The sequence below is a fragment of the Podarcis raffonei genome, chromosome 13 (assembly GCF_027172205.1).
Source record: "Podarcis raffonei isolate rPodRaf1 chromosome 13, rPodRaf1.pri, whole genome shotgun sequence".
Lineage (NCBI taxonomy): Eukaryota > Metazoa > Chordata > Lepidosauria > Squamata > Lacertidae > Podarcis > Podarcis raffonei.
Genome location: NC_070614.1, coordinates 49,124,739 through 49,143,675, shown reverse-complemented (window position 1 = coordinate 49,143,675; position 18,937 = coordinate 49,124,739). Strand labels below are relative to the sequence as shown.

General features: G+C 52.2%; 1 protein-coding gene across 2 annotated transcripts in view; it reads left to right on the top strand.

Annotated features, from left to right (window-relative positions):
- The first annotated feature begins 3,330 nt into the window (after window positions 1-3,330).
- The window catches only part of CDH24 (cadherin 24), a 32,949-nt gene continuing 17,342 nt past the window's right edge, over window positions 3,331-18,937 (top strand). The window contains exons 1-3 of one of the 2 annotated variants that reach the window (XM_053361338.1): window positions 3,331-3,571; window positions 16,032-16,339; window positions 18,492-18,786. In XM_053361338.1, coding sequence (XP_053217313.1) covers window positions 16,121-16,339; window positions 18,492-18,786 — 514 coding nt within the window. In that variant the 5' untranslated portion in view covers window positions 3,331-3,571; window positions 16,032-16,120. Of the gene's footprint in view, window positions 3,572-6,147; window positions 7,620-16,031; window positions 16,340-18,491; window positions 18,787-18,937 lie in introns of those variants that run through there. The other variant, XM_053361339.1, reaches the window with a different exon arrangement.

Sequence of the window (18,937 nt, the reverse complement as noted above, 5' to 3'; positions counted from 1 at the left end):
GGCAAGCGGAGGCGGAGAGAGACTCCCTCATGATCCTGCCTCAGCGGAGGGGTGTGGGAACGGTTAGGCGTTGAGTGACAGCCAGCGATGGATGTGGGGGGAAGATTCCTCTTTTCCCACGCGATTCCCCCGGGTCCTCTTTCTCCTCGCGGGTCTATTTTTATCTCTCCTCTGCTATCGCCTTTCTCCTTCACCTCTTTCTCTGGTTGTGCTGTTGTGCGTTGCAAGGCGGCTCTCGGCTCAGAGGAAGCCAGGATTGGCTCTGCCCAAAAAATCCCCGTCTTGCATCTCGGCCAGATCTTTGACTCCTGACCCCGTGGCCACTTCCAAGGACCTGCATGTCCACCCTTTCCTTGACCCCTTCCCCAGTTGCCAGCCTATGCCAGAGCCTAGATCCCCTGCCCCACCCATGGCCCCCTTTATATGGGAGACTGGTCTAGTCATATCTACCAAAACTGCCCTTTGACCTTTTCTGGCTTCGGCCTAACCTATAGACACTGACCCCCTGCCATGATCCACTCTCACCACCTAAACACCCCTGGAAAGACCTACACCCAAAATTTGCCTTTCTACTCTGACCAGTGCAACTCCTCAAACTTGTCCCCAGCCCTCCATATAAGTCACTCACCAGCCCCACACTTCTGGGGGGTGATGGCTTTTAGCACCAGCCTGGTGTGCTGACAATGGTTTTTAAAAGTCTTCTCCCTTTTTTAAACTTCAGGGCTTTTGCTTAATATATTTAATCTCTCTCTCTCACACACGCTCTTCCTCTTAGTCCACTTATGGGGAAGTAGAGCTTGACCACAAGACCCCCACAAAAAAACCGTGGTGAGGAAGGAACCGAAATGACCCCCATTTTTCCCAGACTGCAAACACTGGCAGGAAATGGGTTGATTCAGCTCTGAACACACACACCCCAAATGGATTTGCCCTCTCCAAATATTTGGGGTTTGCCCCCCTTTCCCCCCATCCCTCAGTCCACACCACCCCCGTCCAGAAGCCTCTTCCTCAGCCTTCCTCAACAGCAGAGAGCTCAGTTTCCCCCGCCGGGTTAATTACGCTATTTAAATTCCCTCAAATAATCGCAGCCAGTTAATTAAACCTCAATCGATCGTTAAAAGCAGACCAATAATGAATACGCCAGCAGCCTCGCTGGGCCTCCACGAGCGTGACTCGCAGAGCCCCCCAGCCCCCACCCCACTCCCTGCCGTTGTGGCCCCCCCAAATCACCATATGCCTTTCAGGCCTGGGCCACGCAGCACCCCAAAGTTCAAGCCCCCCCAGATAACAAGGACATCCCTCAAGCCCCATCTCTGCACCACAAACCCCAATCCTGACCCACAAATAGCCCAATCTTCCACCTCAACCATCCTGCACACCCCCAGTCTCCCTTCTCCCCCACTTTTGTTGGGGGCCTCCAATTCCCTCATTCCTTCTTCTGAGCTGTGTTGATGGTTGACCTGCATCATTCCCACGCCGATCCCGTTCTCTGATTCCCCCTCTTCTGGATTTGGGCAAAGGGGGGGCGGTGGCAAGGGACCCCCCTCTTTCGTTCTGCCTGGCAGTCCGCGGGAGCGCAAGCCCCACTATCAATTTTTAAAAATGAGCCCTCATTAGGAATTCACAAAGTTTCCTTCTCGTGAATAATTCAGGGAACAAGAGAATGGGTTGAGGAGGTGGGGGCAGAAATGTGGGGTGGGGAGGTTTCTGGGAGCCCCGCTTTCCAAGATCCTGGCTGCAGGAGAGGGTGGGGGTCGGGTGGGGTGTTCACAAGCATCACGGGTGCCCACCCCCTTCCCAACTCCCCGCCATTTTTCCTTGGCTCCCGCTCCCTCCCAAATAGGCCAAATTTCTGCCTCCCTCACCTCTCCCAGTCCCTTAAAATATTCAAGAGCTCATTAAAATGCAATTGCAGCCAAACAATTCATTTCGGGTGGGGTGGGGGGGTTCGCACGCAGCAGGTGGGGTATTCTGGCTGAGGGAAGAGGCTGGGGGCAGAGCTGGGAGGCAGAGCTGAAAGACTTGGGAGCAGGGCTCGGGTTCAAGACACCTTGTCCTGCATTCGATAGATCTCCAAAGAGGTGCTGGGGCTCAAGGCTACCTGGGGAGGGGGCCTTCCGTTTTGCCACGGAAGCCCCCTCTCCGCTTACCTCTCCACATGTTATGTCTGGGGGTTGTTACCTAGTGAGGAAGGCCGAGCACACTCTGCACATGCTCAGAGGCACTCTTGTCCGGCTTGTTCCCATTTTCCTGGATGTTGAAAACCGATTCTAAGCCTGCCTCAAGAGAAGCACACGTTGGAGGTCTGTGGTGTCAAGTCAAGGGAGCATTATAGTTGGAGGCTGGCACCCCAGTTTGCCAAGATGGGGGGGGGGGGTGACATGGGATTTTGAGCTGGTTTTGAGTATAGATGCTGGTTGTGGGGGGCTCAGCAGGCATTGGGGCAGAATTGAAAAATGTCTTGTAAAGAATGCTGGATTAAGTCCCAAATGATGGGTCTGGACTAAGGTTAGGTTAATTGATGTGGGGATTAGCGGTCTCCATGGGTCAGAAGTAGAGGTGAACCTAGTCCTGTAGGGTGAGATATTGGGGTGGGGGGCAAAGTTGAAGGTTGGATATAAACAATGCAGTGGCGTAGCGTGGGTTGTCAGCACCCGGGGCAAGTCAAGTAATTTGCGCCCCCTAACCTGTGGATTTGCGCCCCTAACCCTAATCCCCAGATGTTGCGCCCGGTGCGGCCGGCCCCCCCTGCACCCCCACGCTACGCCACTGAAACTATGGACCAGGCACTCTGTTTGTGGGGCTCTTTTGGGGAGGGGTTCTGAGAGTCAATTGGGGGGCAGCAGAGTTTAAGAGTAGCAGATGGGGGAATGAAATAAATAATTAGATTTGTGCCGGGACAGGAAAGGAGATTTTTTTTGGGGGGGGGAGTAGAGTGGAAGGATACCAGCAATTCTGAGGAGGGGTCTTCAAGTCAGGACTGAGGACCCCCAATTCTTGTGTGGGGGGGAGAGAGACACCTTTTAGACCAGGAAGGACGCCTCTATTGGGGTGGGGGTTGAAGAGAGTTCAGAAAATTGGGGTGGTGGGAGTCTTAGTCGAAGGCTTCTAGGGGTCCAGGACTGGGACAGTGGCACGGCTGTCGGGGGTTTCTGTGGGTCAGGGTTTGGGGGCAGACATTGTCGCAGTGCCAGGCAGAGGGGGGTCGCGCTTTTCAGTTGTTTTTTTCGGGGGGGGGCTCTTATCTCTTCCTCTCCATTATTTCTCTCCCTCTGCTCAGACCACCCTGGCGGGAGGGGGGCGAGTGAGTAGTAGCTGAGAAAGACGAGGGAGGGAGGGGGGAGGATCAGACGAGCATCTCTGCAGAAGGAGCATCCCTGCATCTCTCTGTCGCTGGTCCTGCTGCGCTCCCGTCTTCCTTCTCGCCCTTTGCTTCTCTCTCTCTCTCTTTCTCTCTTCTCTTCTACCTCCCTCCTCTTTCTCTCTCTCCCTCTCTTCCCCCCCTTCCTTCTACATCTCTGTCTCCTTCCCTCCTTCCTTAACCCCTTTTCCAGGACTCCCAGCGACTCAGGTAGGTTCCCTTCACTTTTGGGGTGGGGGGAAGGCAGAGGGAGAAGAAGGATAGAGGGGTGGAGCCCCCAGAGGGTACCCACAAGAAGAGGGGGGTGGCAAAATGTGGGGGTGGCGTGGGGGGGACGGAGTGCGGGCGAACCCCACAACCCACCCCACTTCCCTACAAGAGCTCAGTTCCCCCATCTTTATCCATTCTTTCCCCCAAATGTTATATTATTATTATTATTAATAATAATATTATTTGGGGAGGGGGCTGTTTCTAGACCCGGCTCCAGGGCATGGGAGGAGCGCGGGAATCACTAATTGATAAAAAGGCAAAATATGTAGAATTCTATTTGGGGTGGGGGGGCGGTTCCATCCTGCACTTCTCCGTCCCTCCCACTTTCTCATTCCTTCTTTCCAGCCCCAGCTGTGTGTGTGTGTGTGTTCCCCCCCTCCTATTCCCGGGGGGAGTCGGGGATCAAAGTTTGATTAGGGACGTGACGGGAGCGAGGAGGGGGGAAAGCGATGGGGAGCCAGCGGCGCCCGCACTCATCCGTCCGCCGGGCTTTTTCGTTCCTTCGTTCCGGAGAGAATTCCGTATTGATTGTGACAAATGTTGTGGCTGGCGGGATTCCCGTCTGGGAGGGGAGGCTGGGACGGCGAGGGACCCCCCCCCTTTCCCCAAACAGACGCGCTCTCGCCTTTCTCTCCCTCCTTCTCTCTCTCTTCCCCCCCCTCACCCCAACCCCCCGTTTTCTCTTCCCCTCTTTCTTTCTTTCTGCCTGTCTCATTCCGCGATTCCGAGGCGCCTCATTAGGAATTTCACTCACGCAGCCCTGGGTTGTAAATCTACCCCGGGAGTCTTAAGACTGCAGCGCGGGGGAAAGGATTTGGGGGGGCATTGGGAGGCTGGAAAAAGGGGGGGACACCTGCTGGCATGACCGAGGGAGGGGGGGAGATGGAGATAATTCAGGACCCCCACCAACTCAGCCTCCCGCCCCACAAGGATTCCCAGGAGAGGGAGGGCTATGGTGAGGACTGCTGAAACCTGACCCACAGCCCCCCCCACATCCACCCAGATCTGGAGAGACCCCCTACAAGGCATTTTATGACAGCCCCCCCTCCCCAGATTTATACATCAGCATCAGCTCACCCCCTCTTCAAGTGTCGTAGGTACCCCACAAGGGCTATGGGGTGGCTATAGATTTGGGGTGGCTCTGCCCTCAGTCTCCCGTCTCAGCTCATTATTCCCCCCCCCCCAATAATCCTCTGCATTCCTCAATGCACCTTGGTCCTCCTGACCCACAGCCCCCGAAAGCTGCCCCCTGATCTTTAAATGAATCCTGTTCCTTCCTGGATTACCTGTCGCCATGCTCACTCCCCAGGGCCCTTGACCTCTTCCTCGCAAGCCAAGCCCCTGATGTTCTGGCCTCCCACTTTCGATTATTGCTCCTCAGATTCAATTTCAGACCCAATTCCCTCTCCCCCCCACAAACCGCAAATAAATAAATAAATCCCAGCTTTGGTCCTGATCAGTACTTCAAGGTCTCCATTTCGGACCTAACTCTGGCCCCACTCTACCTACTGAAAGGTTTTTCATTTTTGGGAACACACTGAATCGTAAAACTGGGGTGCCAGGGTCCCCCAGAAGACCACCCTGTCCAACTGCACTTCAGAGGCCCAGCCACCCCCAACATTATCTACACCCAGTTTGACTCAAACCAAATTCGCTTGTGGCTTCTCAAAAGGACAACCCCAAAACCCACCCAATATCTTTTTGGACTTCTAGTTTCAGGGGGAATCTGCACCCCCACCGCAGGTCCATCATGCCCCCTCCTCATTATATTTCCCTCCCCACCACTAAGGGCTGCATTACCCCCACCCCCCACCCCGCTTTCTCTTGGAGTCAATTTTCTGACGAGGTGAAATAAGATTTGCTGGGTTTATTCTCCCAGGGTCTGGGAATAACTAATCCTAAAAAATCCGCTTAGATTTGGGCAGGAGGGGAGGGGGAGGGAGGGAAGAGACAGAGCTTGTCTGGAGGGGGAGAAGGAATAAATGAAGGAAGGGATGGGGTGGAGAGGGCTGGGGAGGAGGGCATCACTTTCAGGAGGAAGCAGCAGGGAATTAAAACAAACACAACCAGCCTTGGTCCCAGCTTAGGGCCTCATTCGGAGCCCCTGATTTATTTTAATGGCATCTAGGAAATCTGGGATACAAGATTTACAGTTACAGAGGCTACTGGAAATTGGCATTTAAACGGCGAAGTAATAAATGAGATACTTATATATGTCTCTGCTCCCCTTTTCTTTGCTTTTTGCATTAAAAAAAAGAAAGAAATGCAAGCACTTTTAAATCAGTGGGGCATGAATGAACAGGGACCTAGTCTTTTAGGTTCATCTTTCCTTATGTCCTAGAAGAGTTGCCACCTTTATCATACTGCCCTTGCCCCTTGTGCCGTCTGATCTGAGGAGAAATTAGGCAGGGTAAAGCTTTTCTCATCTCCTGATCTCCAAGCCAGAAAAAAAGCTTTTTAGCAGGCTACGTTTCTGTGCAATGGGTTTAACGTCAAAAACACAGCAGCTGGGGAACAGGGAAGCAGTTGGCAACTCTCTGAAGGACAGGGAGGCAGGGTTAACACTATCTGTGGGTGCGCAGGCTCAAAATAACTTAACGGAGATGAGGGGTGTAGATCAGATTGATCAGTCTTTCAATCTGGATTAATTAATCCGGAATAAGTACCACCCCCTGATCCCATAATCACACTCCCTGGTGCCTATTAGAATCCACATTTCCGTGTTGTCTCCTTTTTAAAAACAAAAACAAGCCGGTGTCTTAACACTTCCCAGATCTGTAGTAAGTTAAGCGAAAACAAGAATGTACATTTGATCACAAGAAACATCATAATTGCCTGTTTGCTGCTTTCTGGGCCACATTCACAAAATTTGCAAGTGACAGATTCCAGGACTAAAAGGTGCTATCAGCATCCTTGTTAAACAAACAAAAATTTGAATTATTACCTGGTCTTAACGCTTGAGATATTTTGGAGTGCTGGGATCTAGCCTTGGGACGCGGGGAAATAATAAAAAGGCAGCGTGTGCTCTGAGCATTGGCAGAGTGCCTTTCCCCTCAACCGTCATTAGCCACAACCAGCTATTGTACCCACAGAAGTTCAAACCTCCTAGCACATTTGAGCATGCGAGTGCCTTCCTGTAACCCCACAAAATGGGGATCTGTAGCTCACTGGCAGAGCATTCGCTTCGCATGGAGAAAGTCCAAGGTTCGATCCCTGATGTCTCCAGTTACATAATCATAATAAATTTAATAATAACAGGATGGTGGATCGTGGCCAGTCAGAGGAGGCTAAACATGATAAAGTGGACAAATAAGTTTCATTCGGTAGGAGGCAGCTTCCTCAAATATATTCTCATACGCAAAATCGCTAATATTTATTCTGTATTGACTATTCTGTCATCCCTTTCTTCAGTCATTGACACAGATAACAGCTGCCATTTCATATAAAAGCACATTGAAAATAGTTTTTTTGGGGGGGTGTATGTGAAGAATACTGTTGTTTGAACCACCCCAGTTGTGCAAACGAAAAGAGGTTTGTGTTGCTAAAGGAATCCCAGAGAGCCATTTCTGTGTTTTCTTTCTGTTTGTCCTGGGCTGGGCCAGATCAAAAGTCATCGCCTCAGGCGGCAGAACCGGGACACAATTTGAGGGCTTGTCTTTTTGGGGCAATTTCCGTCCCAAATGTACCCCTCAGCGGTATAATTTTAGCGGCTCGGCGGCAGGAACTAAGCGCCATTTTGGATCTGCCGGCCTGAATCTTGCCAGGCCTGGGCGGGAGAGAAGCAGCTTAGCTGTTTTGCCTCAGGTGGCAAAATATCTGAGGCTGGCTCTGGACATCGCACACATCTTGGGAAGCGTTCCAAAATTTATGAAACGGAAACTTTACAACGGTCTGCCTCTGCGCCTGTTTGACTGCCCAGATTTGTGGTTGGCTGGTCAGCTTTTGGCTCCCGTGGAGGGAGTTTAGATGTATTTGACTTGACCCACTTGTAAGCTAACGTTTTTTTATTATTTTTTAATGCAGCTTGGGGTTGCTTTCGGACATCTGTCTTAAGATGCCTGCCTGGGGAAATGTAAAAAGTAGGAAACGAGCCTCCTTCAGCTTCCTAGCATGTTTATTTCATTAGCCACCTTCTTCTGGTGGGAAATGGGTGCTGCTACCACACGCACCCCAGACGCCCTTGAAATGTGTGTTTTGCCGGAGCTAATTCTGACCTGTGGTAGCAACCTGCAAATGGTCATTACTCTGGGTTTGTTAGCCAGGCTCAGGGAACAAAAAGTGGAATCGGCGGGTCTTTTCACGTGCAACGGCAGGGCCTCTGAGACCCTCTTGAGTTATTTGTGTGATATAATCATAGAATCGCGGAATTGGAAGAAAGGGGCGCGCGGGTCATCTAGTCCAACCCTCTGTGATGCAGGAATCTTTTGCCTGACACGGGACTCGAATCCACAACCCTGAGATTGTGAGTCTCATGCTCTGCCGGCTGAGCTAGGCGCCTGATAGGCAGGATACGTGCCTGCATGTGTGAATGCAACTAATGCAGGACAAAGGAGTGAAGAGAGCTGGGTCTTTATATTCAAATTACAGACAACGGCAAATTTGGAAGGGGGTAGGAAAGGAATCAAGTCCTACTTTTGTAAAGGTTCAAATGGATACCTGAGGCTGGTGCTCAGGCAACTTTTGGGCTGAATCGGTAACACTGAGGGGAAAGCGAAGGGAGGAGATGTCGTTGTTGTGGGACAGGGCAAGTTGCCTCTGGGAAAATGTGGTGCTGACTAGAAGCTTAGACCTGAGCTTTTGTGCCTTGCTGGCTTCTTGAGAAACCTGCAACGGTGAAAATCCTATCTCTCCCCGCCTGCCCTCCCCAAGTCGGTTGCTCCACGCTGATCTGCTTTTGAAATTAGAAAGGGGGGCTTTTCCATCCTGCCTCTCCCCAGCCCTCAGATCTCTCAGATCTTAAATGCGCCTTCCTGTAATTTAAAATTGTTTCTTCTTATCCTCGCCCTCAGCAGATACGGCATACTCTCCGTCTTCTTTCTGACACCCTTTTAAAATACTTGGGAGGAAACCGCCGCTTCTTAGAGCAAGGGTTGCTGGTGGGGGAACAGGGAGACCCTCTAGGTTGTACGGCAAAAGGACTGTAGCTCCGCGCCAGAGCACTTTTTTAAAAATGCAAAAGTCTCAAAGTTCAAGCCATTTTCTGGCACCCACCCCCTCCTGGGCTTCAGCTCCCACAATCCCCCACCATCGATTGACCTGCTGGCTGGGGACGGCTGGATTTCGGAGCCCAACCATATTGGGAAAGCCACATAAGTTGTCCCTTGGGGAAAGATAAATCAGCATACTCCTCCTTCTCCACAGGGCTTGGTCTCGAACCGATCACGCCGCAATGAGGTCCGAGGGTTTTGCCCTGCAGTGCCATGCAAGGCCGCAGAGGCTTCTGGGAAATAGCGTTGTGAACGCCATAGTTGTCCGCAGGGCCGGTGGGCAGAAGGGGGCAAGCCAGCCCACAAAACTGAGAGAAAGACGTGAGATGGGGCATGAAAAGTTGGGCAAGTTTGAGCCAGGCCTCACCTAGTTTTAGGCCCGTGAAAGAGATCAGTCTCTGAAAGGAACGATACTTCCCCTTGTAGTCACACCCTTGTAGCTTGGAACACACAGAGAGATTTTTTGTGGCAACTCGCAGGCGAAGGGAGAGAACTCTGTACATGTTCAGAGGCCCTCCAGGGTCGAGTTTTTCACTCTTGGTCTCCAGTTGCAGGAAGCAGGGGACGACTTGGGGCTCCTCTGAGGGCAGGGAAGGAAACTCAACTTTGGTGCCTTGGAATTATAGGAGAATAGAAAGCTGCCTTGCGCTAGAGTCACACCACTGGTCTAGCTAGTATTGCCTGCACTGACTGGCAGCATTTCTCCAAGGCTGCAGTCAGGTGTCTCTCCCAGCCCTCCTCAGTGATGCCATTGGGGATTTCACCTGCAACCTTCTGCCTGCAAAGCGGATGCTCTACCAGCACAATCCCTTGGTGCTGATAATGCCAAGGCTGAAGGTTCAAATCCTCGCATGAGATGGCTGCATTGCAGGGGGTTGGACTAGATGACCCACAGGGTCCCTCCCAACTCTATGATTGTATAATCTACACCGGGGTAGGCAACCTAAGGCCCAGGGGCCGGATGCGGCCCATTGGCCTTCTCAATCCGGCCCACGTGTTTTTACATGAGTAGAATGTGTCCTTTTATTTAAAATGCATCTCTGGGTTATTTGTGGGGAATAGAAATTTGTTCATTATTTTTTTAAAAAAATATAGTCCAGCCTACCACATGGTCTGAGGGACGGTGGACAGGCCCACGGCTGAAAAAGGTTGCTGACCCCTGATCTACATTACCAAAAGCGGTTGAGAGAGGCAGTGGCTGTTGGGTGGGTGCCTGAACCGAACAAGTTGCTTACAGGAGCGCGGCCAGCTGCCTTACATTGAGCCAGACCCTCGGCTCACCGAGTGCAGTTTTGCCTACACGGACTGGCAGCAGTGGGTCTCCAGGGTGTCAGGCAGGGAGACACCCCCAGGCTGGGATCAAACCTGCGAGTTTCTGCGTGCAAAGCTGATTCTCTGCCACTGAGCCGCACAGCCTGTATTGCCCAGGGCTGCATTTGGCTACTGAAAACGGGGGCTGAGGCCTGAGAGAGTGCCTGCTCAGCAGGAGTCAAGCCCAGCTTTTTCCCTCCCTCTGCCGCCATCTCAAATTAAATCCGGGGCTGGCTACTTCTTGAGGAAGCACCTGTTGGACACGCGCTCCCAGTCTCCCATTCCGCTCCCCCCCTTGCTCATTTCCTCGCTGTTTATCTTCATTTCCGATCAATAAGGAGAAGCCAAGTGACTGAATCAGTTGTCGCTCTGAATGAATTACAGCGATTAGGCCCCGGTATGGTGAGGAGGACGAGGGAGGAGGAACGGGGGGGGGACCAGATCTTCGTGCCAGTTTCAACAGAGGGCGCCACTGGAGGGCAAGGCGGGGGTGTTTTTAAAAAAAGGAAAGAAAAAATTTATTAACTGCATTTCTGGATCACGCTCGAAAGGTTAAAGCAGGTCAGGCCGCAGTTGGGCCCAACTGCCCCGCAGGTTAATTGGGTTGAACGAAGGCCTCAGAGGGAAACCGCTAACAAGGAAGGCGAGAGAGAGGAGGGAAAAAACTGAGAAAGGCAGAGAATGCAGATGCCGGCTGAGCAAAAGAAATATAAAAAGGTGGGGAGACCCGGGGGCTTCCGGACGACCTGTGCACTGCGCATTTTGTCCTGATTTGTTCATGGGGAAGTAAGGCAACGTTGGCCATTTAGTGAGCGTTAGCCCCAGTTTGTTTTCGGGGAGGTTAGATGATGTGCCAAAGCCAGTGTTACCCCTGCACTTTCTGTGTCGTGAAAAGTTGGATCTTTTGGGGAAAGTGGGTTTCTTATTTCTTTCTTGGTTAAATTTGTATTCTGCCCTTCATCCGAAGATCTTAGGGCAGCTCACGGCAGGATATATATACTGTATCTACAGGGTTTTGAGTACAAGAGGGCCAAGTCAACTTTAAGCATGCAGCCTAAATTTGCTGGTATGTGGTTGAATCCCGCTTGAAAGCAGTGGCAGTCTGGAAGCTCCCAGGTTGTGGAAGAAGGAGCGACAGAATGGAGGAAGGAAGGAAGGAAGGGTCTGTGGTGGAGCTCAGCCCTAGCACTAGTTGCCAATGGCAGAGCTTATCCCTTGAGGTTATGAAGCAAGAGCAAAACAAGGGCTCCCCAGAGCAGATGCAGAATGCATCTCCCTTAAGAGCATAAGAAGACCTTGCTGAATCAGGCCAGTGGCCCGTCTAGTCCAGCATCCTGATCTCACAGTGGTCAACCAGATGTCCCGGGAGGAAACCCAGAGGCAGGATTTGAGCACCAAAACACTCTCCACCTCCTGAGATTCCCAGAAACATGCTGCAGAAGACAGCCACTATGGCTCATAGCTGTCGATGGCCAAATCCTCCCACGGATTTGCCCGATCCTCTTTGAAAGCCGTCCAAATCGGTGGCCCTCCTCACCTCTTCCTGAGGGAGCGAGCGACTGCTGCAGGCTCCTGAGGTCAGAGAGTCTTCCCGCGTTGAGGGCTGAAGATGAGAGCTTCCAGGTCAGAGGATGCTCCTTCCAGGCACTTCTGGGTCCTGGCATCTGTCCCCCACCCTCTCGAAACCAAGGACTGGGAAGGCAGGCAGGTAGCCAGGCAAAATATTGCAGAGGGTTAAGTGAAGAGGGTACCCCAACTGCCCTGTTATTATCGCCCTAGCATGGGACGCGGGTGGCGCTGGGGGTTAAACCACAGAGCCTAGGACTTGCCGATCAGAAGGTCAGAGGTTCAAATCCCAGCGACGGGCTGTGCTCCCATTGCTCAGTCCCTGCTCCTGCCAACCTAGCAGTTCGAAAGCACCTCAAAGTGCAAGTAGATAAATAGGTACTGTTCCGGCAGGAGGGTAAACAGTGTTTCCGTGCGCTGCTCTGGTTCGCCAGAAGCAGCTTAGTTATGCTGGCCACATGACCCGGAAGCTGTACGCTGGCTCCCTCGGCCAATAAAGCGAGATGAGTGCCACAACCCCAGAGTCGTCCGCGACTGGACCTAAGGGTCAGGGGTCCCTTTACCTTACCTAGCATGGTCAAGAGTCCTAGAAGAAAGAGGACAGGGCCTCAGGGCTTCCTCAGTGGCCCAAGTCAATGATGGCAGAGGTTTTAAGCACAGAGGCAAACGTGGCTGAAATATTTTGCCGAGGAGCCATCAAGTTTTCCTGGCCCCCGGCTCCTCCTGCCCATTTCCACCACTAGATCCCACTAGGTAGGTTGTCGGGGGACGACAACGAATTAACCCCAGAGTGTACGTATATATATATATCCCCACACAAAACAGGACAAGGCGGTATCTCTGTCTTGTTCTGCCCTTCCTTGCAACTGCGTTTATCTCTCCGTCTGTCCATTTCTCGCTCCATCCATCATCTGTCCTCTCTCGTCTGCAGGGCAGGCTGGGGAGCAGGACCTGAGGGGAATGTAGAACAGAGACACCAGGAGTGTGTGTGTTGTGGGGGGGCAGGGAGTGAGAACAAGAGGGAGAGAAGATGCGGGCAAGGAAGGAGAGAGGGAGGCACAGGCGGATGCATAGATAAATAATCTGCACGGATGGATGGATGGACGGGCAGATGGCTTAGATGAATAGTTAAGTGCTGTCTTTGGACAGGTTGGTGATGGGCAGGTGGATGGAGCGATGGGCATATTTGAAGATCTCTGTGGACGGATGGATGAATAGTGGGCGGGTGCTGCAGGAGATGGATGGGTGGTTTAAAGAGGGACGTGTGGGGAGAGGAGGAAGGGGGAAAGGGGTGGGTGCATGGAGGAAAAATGAGCTTGGAGATGCGCGGATGGTCGGAACATTTCACATCGGGGGTACACGTGCGGGTGGTAGACTCTGGATGGTGGGCAACTAGGAACTCCACGAAGAGGCCCTAGTGGTTTTGTGGGTGTGGAAAGATGGCTGCACCCAAGGGCTGCTTTGTGAATGATTCGGGGCTTCCCCAGGCGGGAAAGAAGAGCGAACCCCACAGACCCGAGCAACAAAATGGCTCTACAGTGGTACCTTGGGTTACGTACGCTTCAGGTTACAGGCACTTCAGGTTAAAGACTCTGCTAACGCAGAAATATTACCTCAGGTTAAGAACTTTGCTTCAGGATGAGAACAGAAATTGTGCTCCAGCGGCGTGGCGGCAGCGGGAGGCCCCTTTAGCTAAAGTGGTGCTTCAGGTTAAGAACAAACCTCCGGAACAAATTAAGTTCATAACCTGAGGTACCACTGTATTGCCTAAACAAACTGGGCAGCAGTTCTTCAGGGTTCCAGGCAGGACTCTCCCAGCCGTACCTGGGGACACCGGGACTTGAACCTGGGACCGCCTGCCTGCAAAGCAGATGTTCTCCCGCTGAGCTGCGGCCTCTTCTTCTTGACCTAGGGGCCCTCATTGACCTCAGGGCTGGTCCAAGCCCTTTTGCTGCCTGAGGCAAAGGACAAGATGGCGCCCCTCCCCACTCCAGCTGAGCTAACTTCAGTGCCAGCAACGGAAATAGCATCCTCCTGACAACCCGAAGGCAGCAGACTGTTTTAGGGATGCTGGGCTGGCCCATGTCGCCTGCACAGCTTGGTCCTCCAACAGAGAGCAACGCGGAGGGGGGCCTTCGGAAGGAAGCTCTAGGAAGCAGAGGTGGAGGCCCTCCGCACCTGCCCCCTGAGGCGGTCTCCTTTCTCTGCCCAATGATAGGGCCGGCCCTCTTCCTCCCCATTCATTCTTTCCCGTTCCTGAGTCAGACCCCAGAACTGTGTTTAGGCTGACACCCTTGTCGGTGGATGTAACTTTCACGAGTACAGCTTACGTCACCCAGGATCCTGAAGCTAGGAGGACTAGGTTGCGACTTAAACGTTAGGAATAAGTGCTGTTCAGCTAGCTCAGAAGGCAGTGGGCTTTTCTTCCAACTGTACGATTCTATGATTTGTGGCAGGCTGACACCCTAGGCAAAGAAAGACCCAGAGTTTGAGGTCCTAGGTCAGAAGGAGTAGTACCTAGGAAGCTGCCTTATGCTGAGTCAGGGCAACTGGGCCAGGCTTGCCTGCACTGACTGGCAGCCGTTCTCTAGGGTTTCAGCCTCTCTCTACCTGGAGATGCTAGGATTGAACCTGCAACCTTCTGCATGCAGAGCAAATGCTCTGTCACTGAGCCACGACCCGTCTCCGTCGTCACACATAAGTAGTATAACCTCCAGTGGGACCGATTTACCCAGTGCTGAACTGGCCTTCTGGTACGCATAATAGGTAAATCTGTCTCCATTAAATGAGCCTTTTCCTCCTCTCCGCCGCCAGAAGCAGCTGAGTTTCACCTGTGGAGTAGTTTAGGAAACCAAGGGTTGAGCCGAAGAACCCGCACGCACCTGTGATACTGGTTTTGTTCTTAGATTTCCCATTTCTGCCTTCATATAATTTTAATGTTTACTGTGAACCGAGAGGTGGGGAACCCACGGCCTTCCAAATGTTGTGGCACTCCGGTTCCCATCGTTCCCTGATGGTGAGCCATACTAGTCACAAAATCTAGAGGGCCACAGGTTTCCCCAGTCCTGTTTTAAACCGCCCACAGAATCCTAGCTAGGAGGTGGTCCGCAAATATTGCAAATCAATAAGAACAGAGGATGCTGGGATGAGGTTCTCAGCTCACGCGCCAGCCGAGCAGCATCCGCAGTGGAGCGCCAGCCCAAAGATTGCCTCTCGACTCGATCGTTTGCTGCGTCGGGCGGTGGCAGCGCAGTGTGGACCCGAAGACGTGCAGAGTGTGGCCCAGGCGGCTCCCTTGCCTTGGCTTTGCCCTTCCCTGAAGAGAGGCAGTGTGCTGTAGGGCTTAGAGTGTTGGACCAAGACCTGCGAGACCAGGGTTCGAATCCCTGACAGACGGTTCTCCCAAAAAATTCCAGTTTGGAGCCCATTGGCATAGCTGTCAACTTTTCCCTTTTCTTGCGAGGAATCCCATTCGGAATAAGGGAATTTCCCTTAAAAAAAGGGAAACGTTGACAGCTATGCCCATTGGTTAGATCCAGCCGGAGGGCAGTTCTCTGCAGAAGTCCTGTAGGACTGCGGGCAACGTTGGCCAGCTTGCCTTGGGAAGGGATCCGGGAGGCTAGGAGGGATTTGGGCTAGGTCTTGCTCATGGGTTGCAATGGGAAGACCTATAGTCCATTTGGGGACAGTGCTTGGCCAAGTGTGGATGTGTCTCCTGGTCTACCTGTTACCAGTTATCTTTCGTAGATCTGGTGTCTGGTTCTTTTCAGAAGGCCGGGAAGGATTTTGGATATCTCTGACCCATAGGTTGCAGTTGGTAGACCTGGGGATCTGACCTTGTGGGGTGACCTTGAGCTGGTTGCCACCCCTTAGGCCAGGCTTCCTCAACCTCGGCCCTGGAGATGTTTTGAGACTACAATTCCCATCATCCCTGACCACTGGTCCTGCTAGCTAGGGATCATGGGACTTGTAGGCCAAAAACATCTGGAGGGCCGAGGTTGAGGAAAACTGCCTTAGGCTGACCCCCACTCAAGACAGAAGTGAATACACCCCCAAGGGCTCCTTGGAAGGGAAGGGGGTTGCAAATGCCGTAATAAATAAATAACTCTGGCACAATTGGATGGGAATTGGAGAAAGGAAGAGGAACGGTGTTCTTTATGGATTATCTGCATGAATCAGCCATTTATTCTGGACAGGGGTGGGTGGCAATGTACGTGATTGGAAGGATGCACCTGGCTGGCAATGATATCTAGTCTTTCTCTCCCTCTCTCTCTCTCCCCTTCTCTCTCCCCCCACCTTGCCCCCCATGCACCTAGATCCACCCAGATGGGGTAGCTGTTCCTTATGGGCAACGCAGATGAGCAGCGCCCCCCGCTGCAGGAGGACTGAACTGCGGGGCTGAGCGATGGCCAGTTTCCTCCAGCTCCTGCTGGCCTGGTTGGGAGGCTGCGGCTGTGCAGGCCGCCTCATGCCGCCCAGCCAGGGTGCCAGAGCCGGGTCTCTGCGGGGGAACGTGTCTCAGCGCTGGGAGCGCCCACTGATGAGGTCCCGTCGCAGCTGGGTCTGGAACCAGTTCTTCGTCATCGAGGAGTACGCCGGACCGGAGCCCGTCCTCATTGGGAGGGTGAGCGGCAGGACGGCTGGGCCCCACGCTGGCCGGCGTGGAGGGCTGAGGAGGCAACGAGGGGCAGCCTGGACCTAGGGGGTGCAACCCCAACTTCTGCAAAGGGATGGATCCTAATTGGTGGGCCCACCAGACCTTGCGACATGGTTTGCAAGGCCGGTTCAGCCAAGCTACCTGCCCTACATCATTTATGTGTGGGGCAGGTAAGACTCAGCCCAAAGGATGTTTTCTGGGCACAGTGGATCAGCTGACTGGAAGTGCCTGCAATGCCGCTTTCAAAGTGCCGAGCGAGGGAGACAGTGTGGAGTAGTGGTTAGAGCGCTGGACCTGGGTTCAAATTCCTCCTCAGCCATGAAGTCCACTTTGGGCCAGTCGCTATCTCTCTGCCTAATCCATCCCACAGGGTTATTGGGGGGGGGAATGAAGAGGGGGAGACGTATGGATGCTACCTTGAGGTCTTTGGAGAAAAGGTGGGAATGCAATAAGATTTCCCGCAGCGCTATTTCCGGCAGTGCTTTGAACTTCTGACAGAGACTTGTGGCCACGAATGAGGAATCTGCGGCCCTGCAGATTTTGCTAGGACCCAGATCCCGTCAGGACAGCATGTCCAGTGGTCAGGGATGATGAGATCTGGAGTTGCAGGCAACCTTTGGAGGGCCACAGGTCCCCCACTCCTCCTGGCTAAACCCCTTGAGGTTTTATTCTGAATTGATTTTAGAATGAATTGATTTTAGAATGTATTTCAATTATTGATCATGATTTTATGTAAACTGTGTTACTTTTACTGTTGTTAGCCGCTCTGAGCCCGGCTTCGGCTAAGGAGGGCGGGATATAAATAAATTATTATTATTATTATTATTATTATTACTACTACTACTACTACTACTACTACTATTATTCCTCCTTTCAGGCTCCTGCCTCAGCCCTTCTCCTCTCTCCCTCATTCCTGGACCCTCCTTCCCTAGGCCCTAACAGCCCACCCCAATATTGCGGAGTTTTGCGCTTGGAAGCAAGCTCTCAGGCCTTTTTTTTCAGAATTCTCATCTGCACAATAGCTTTCTGGAACAGACTCAGGGAAAATGATGTCTAAAAAAACCAAAAAAACACACACACAAAATTTTCCCCAGACAACCAGACTGAAAGCCATTTATTGCACACAGGATGCAGAAACAATATAATATTCATTTCTGACTGGCTTTCAGTCAAGATGTCCCTGGCTCGAATGGCACCTGAGCTGTGAACTAATTTAGACACGCTGCATTTATCAGCCTCAAAGCGCAGTACAGTAATAAATGAGCAAGTTGGTCAGCGGAGGGGATAGGAGCTGGCGCAAGGCAAGATTCTCGCACTTGAAGATGTGGGCACACAAGATATATTGTACCCTGAACACTGGATTATTGTACATGAAAAAGCAGTCTTGCTGGTTAGGCCACCTCCAAACTGTCAAAGTGTTATGATACCATTTTAAACAGGCGTGGCTTCCCCCAAGGAATTATGGGAATTGTAGGCAGTTACAGGTACTACAATTCCCAGAGTTCCCAGGTAGAGAGATTGGTGGTTACGCCACTCTGGGAAACTAGCCTCGGGAGAGGAATAAGAGGTCTTCCGAACAACTTTCAGCACACAGGATTCTTTGGGGAAAGCCACGGCTGGTATAAAGTTTTATTATAGCACTTTTAACATAAGGTGTGAAAGTAGCTTTAGTAACCTTGGCCACCTGCCCAGCCCATCACTTTGATTGAAATAAATCAACCAATGGTAGCCAGGGAATGCTTGGCATTAGGGCAGTTCAGCCAATCACCGCCAGCGGTTTCATTGCCGCTGCTCCCACCACCACCACCCAATCTGTTATATTAGGACAGCGTTCACCACCCTGGTGCCCTTGGGAGGTTTTGGGCTACAACTCCCAGCAGCCCATCTGTCGTGTATGTTGAGATCTAGTTGAGATTCCCCCGTTGCAGGGGGTTAGACTAGATGACCCTCCAAGTCCCTTCCAGCGCTACAGTTCTATGATTAATTCGGCTCCCATTAGCCTCAGCTGCGTTTAGGGGGCTGCGCTCCAAAACTCATGGTTGGCAAAGGCTGTGTTAGGGTTATGGATTTAAATTTTTTTACTGAGTTCCATGTCTCTACTCTCGTTTTCCTCTGACAGCTTCACACCGATGTGGACCGGGGCGAGGGCCGCATCAAGTACGTCTTGACCGGAGAGGGGGCCGGCACGGTCTTCGTGATCGACGAGAAAACGGGCAACATCCACGTCACCAAAACCTTGGACCGGGAGGAGAAATCCCAGTATACGTTGCTGGCCCAGGCTGTGGACCGGGCCTCTAACCGGCCTCTGGAGCCACCGTCTGAGTTCATCATCAAAGTCCAAGACATTAACGACAACCCGCCGGTCTTCCTCCATGGCCCTTACCACGCTACTGTGCCCGAAATGAGCAACGTGGGTGAGTCCAGTGGCCTGGCTGGTGGAGGAATCACCCTTAGCTGACCCTTTGCAGAATACCCTTTTTGATAAGATTTTATTGAGCCTTTTCCTAATGCAATAACCCCCCCCACCAAATTTAAACGAAAACAGAAACGGAAAAAAGAGGAAGG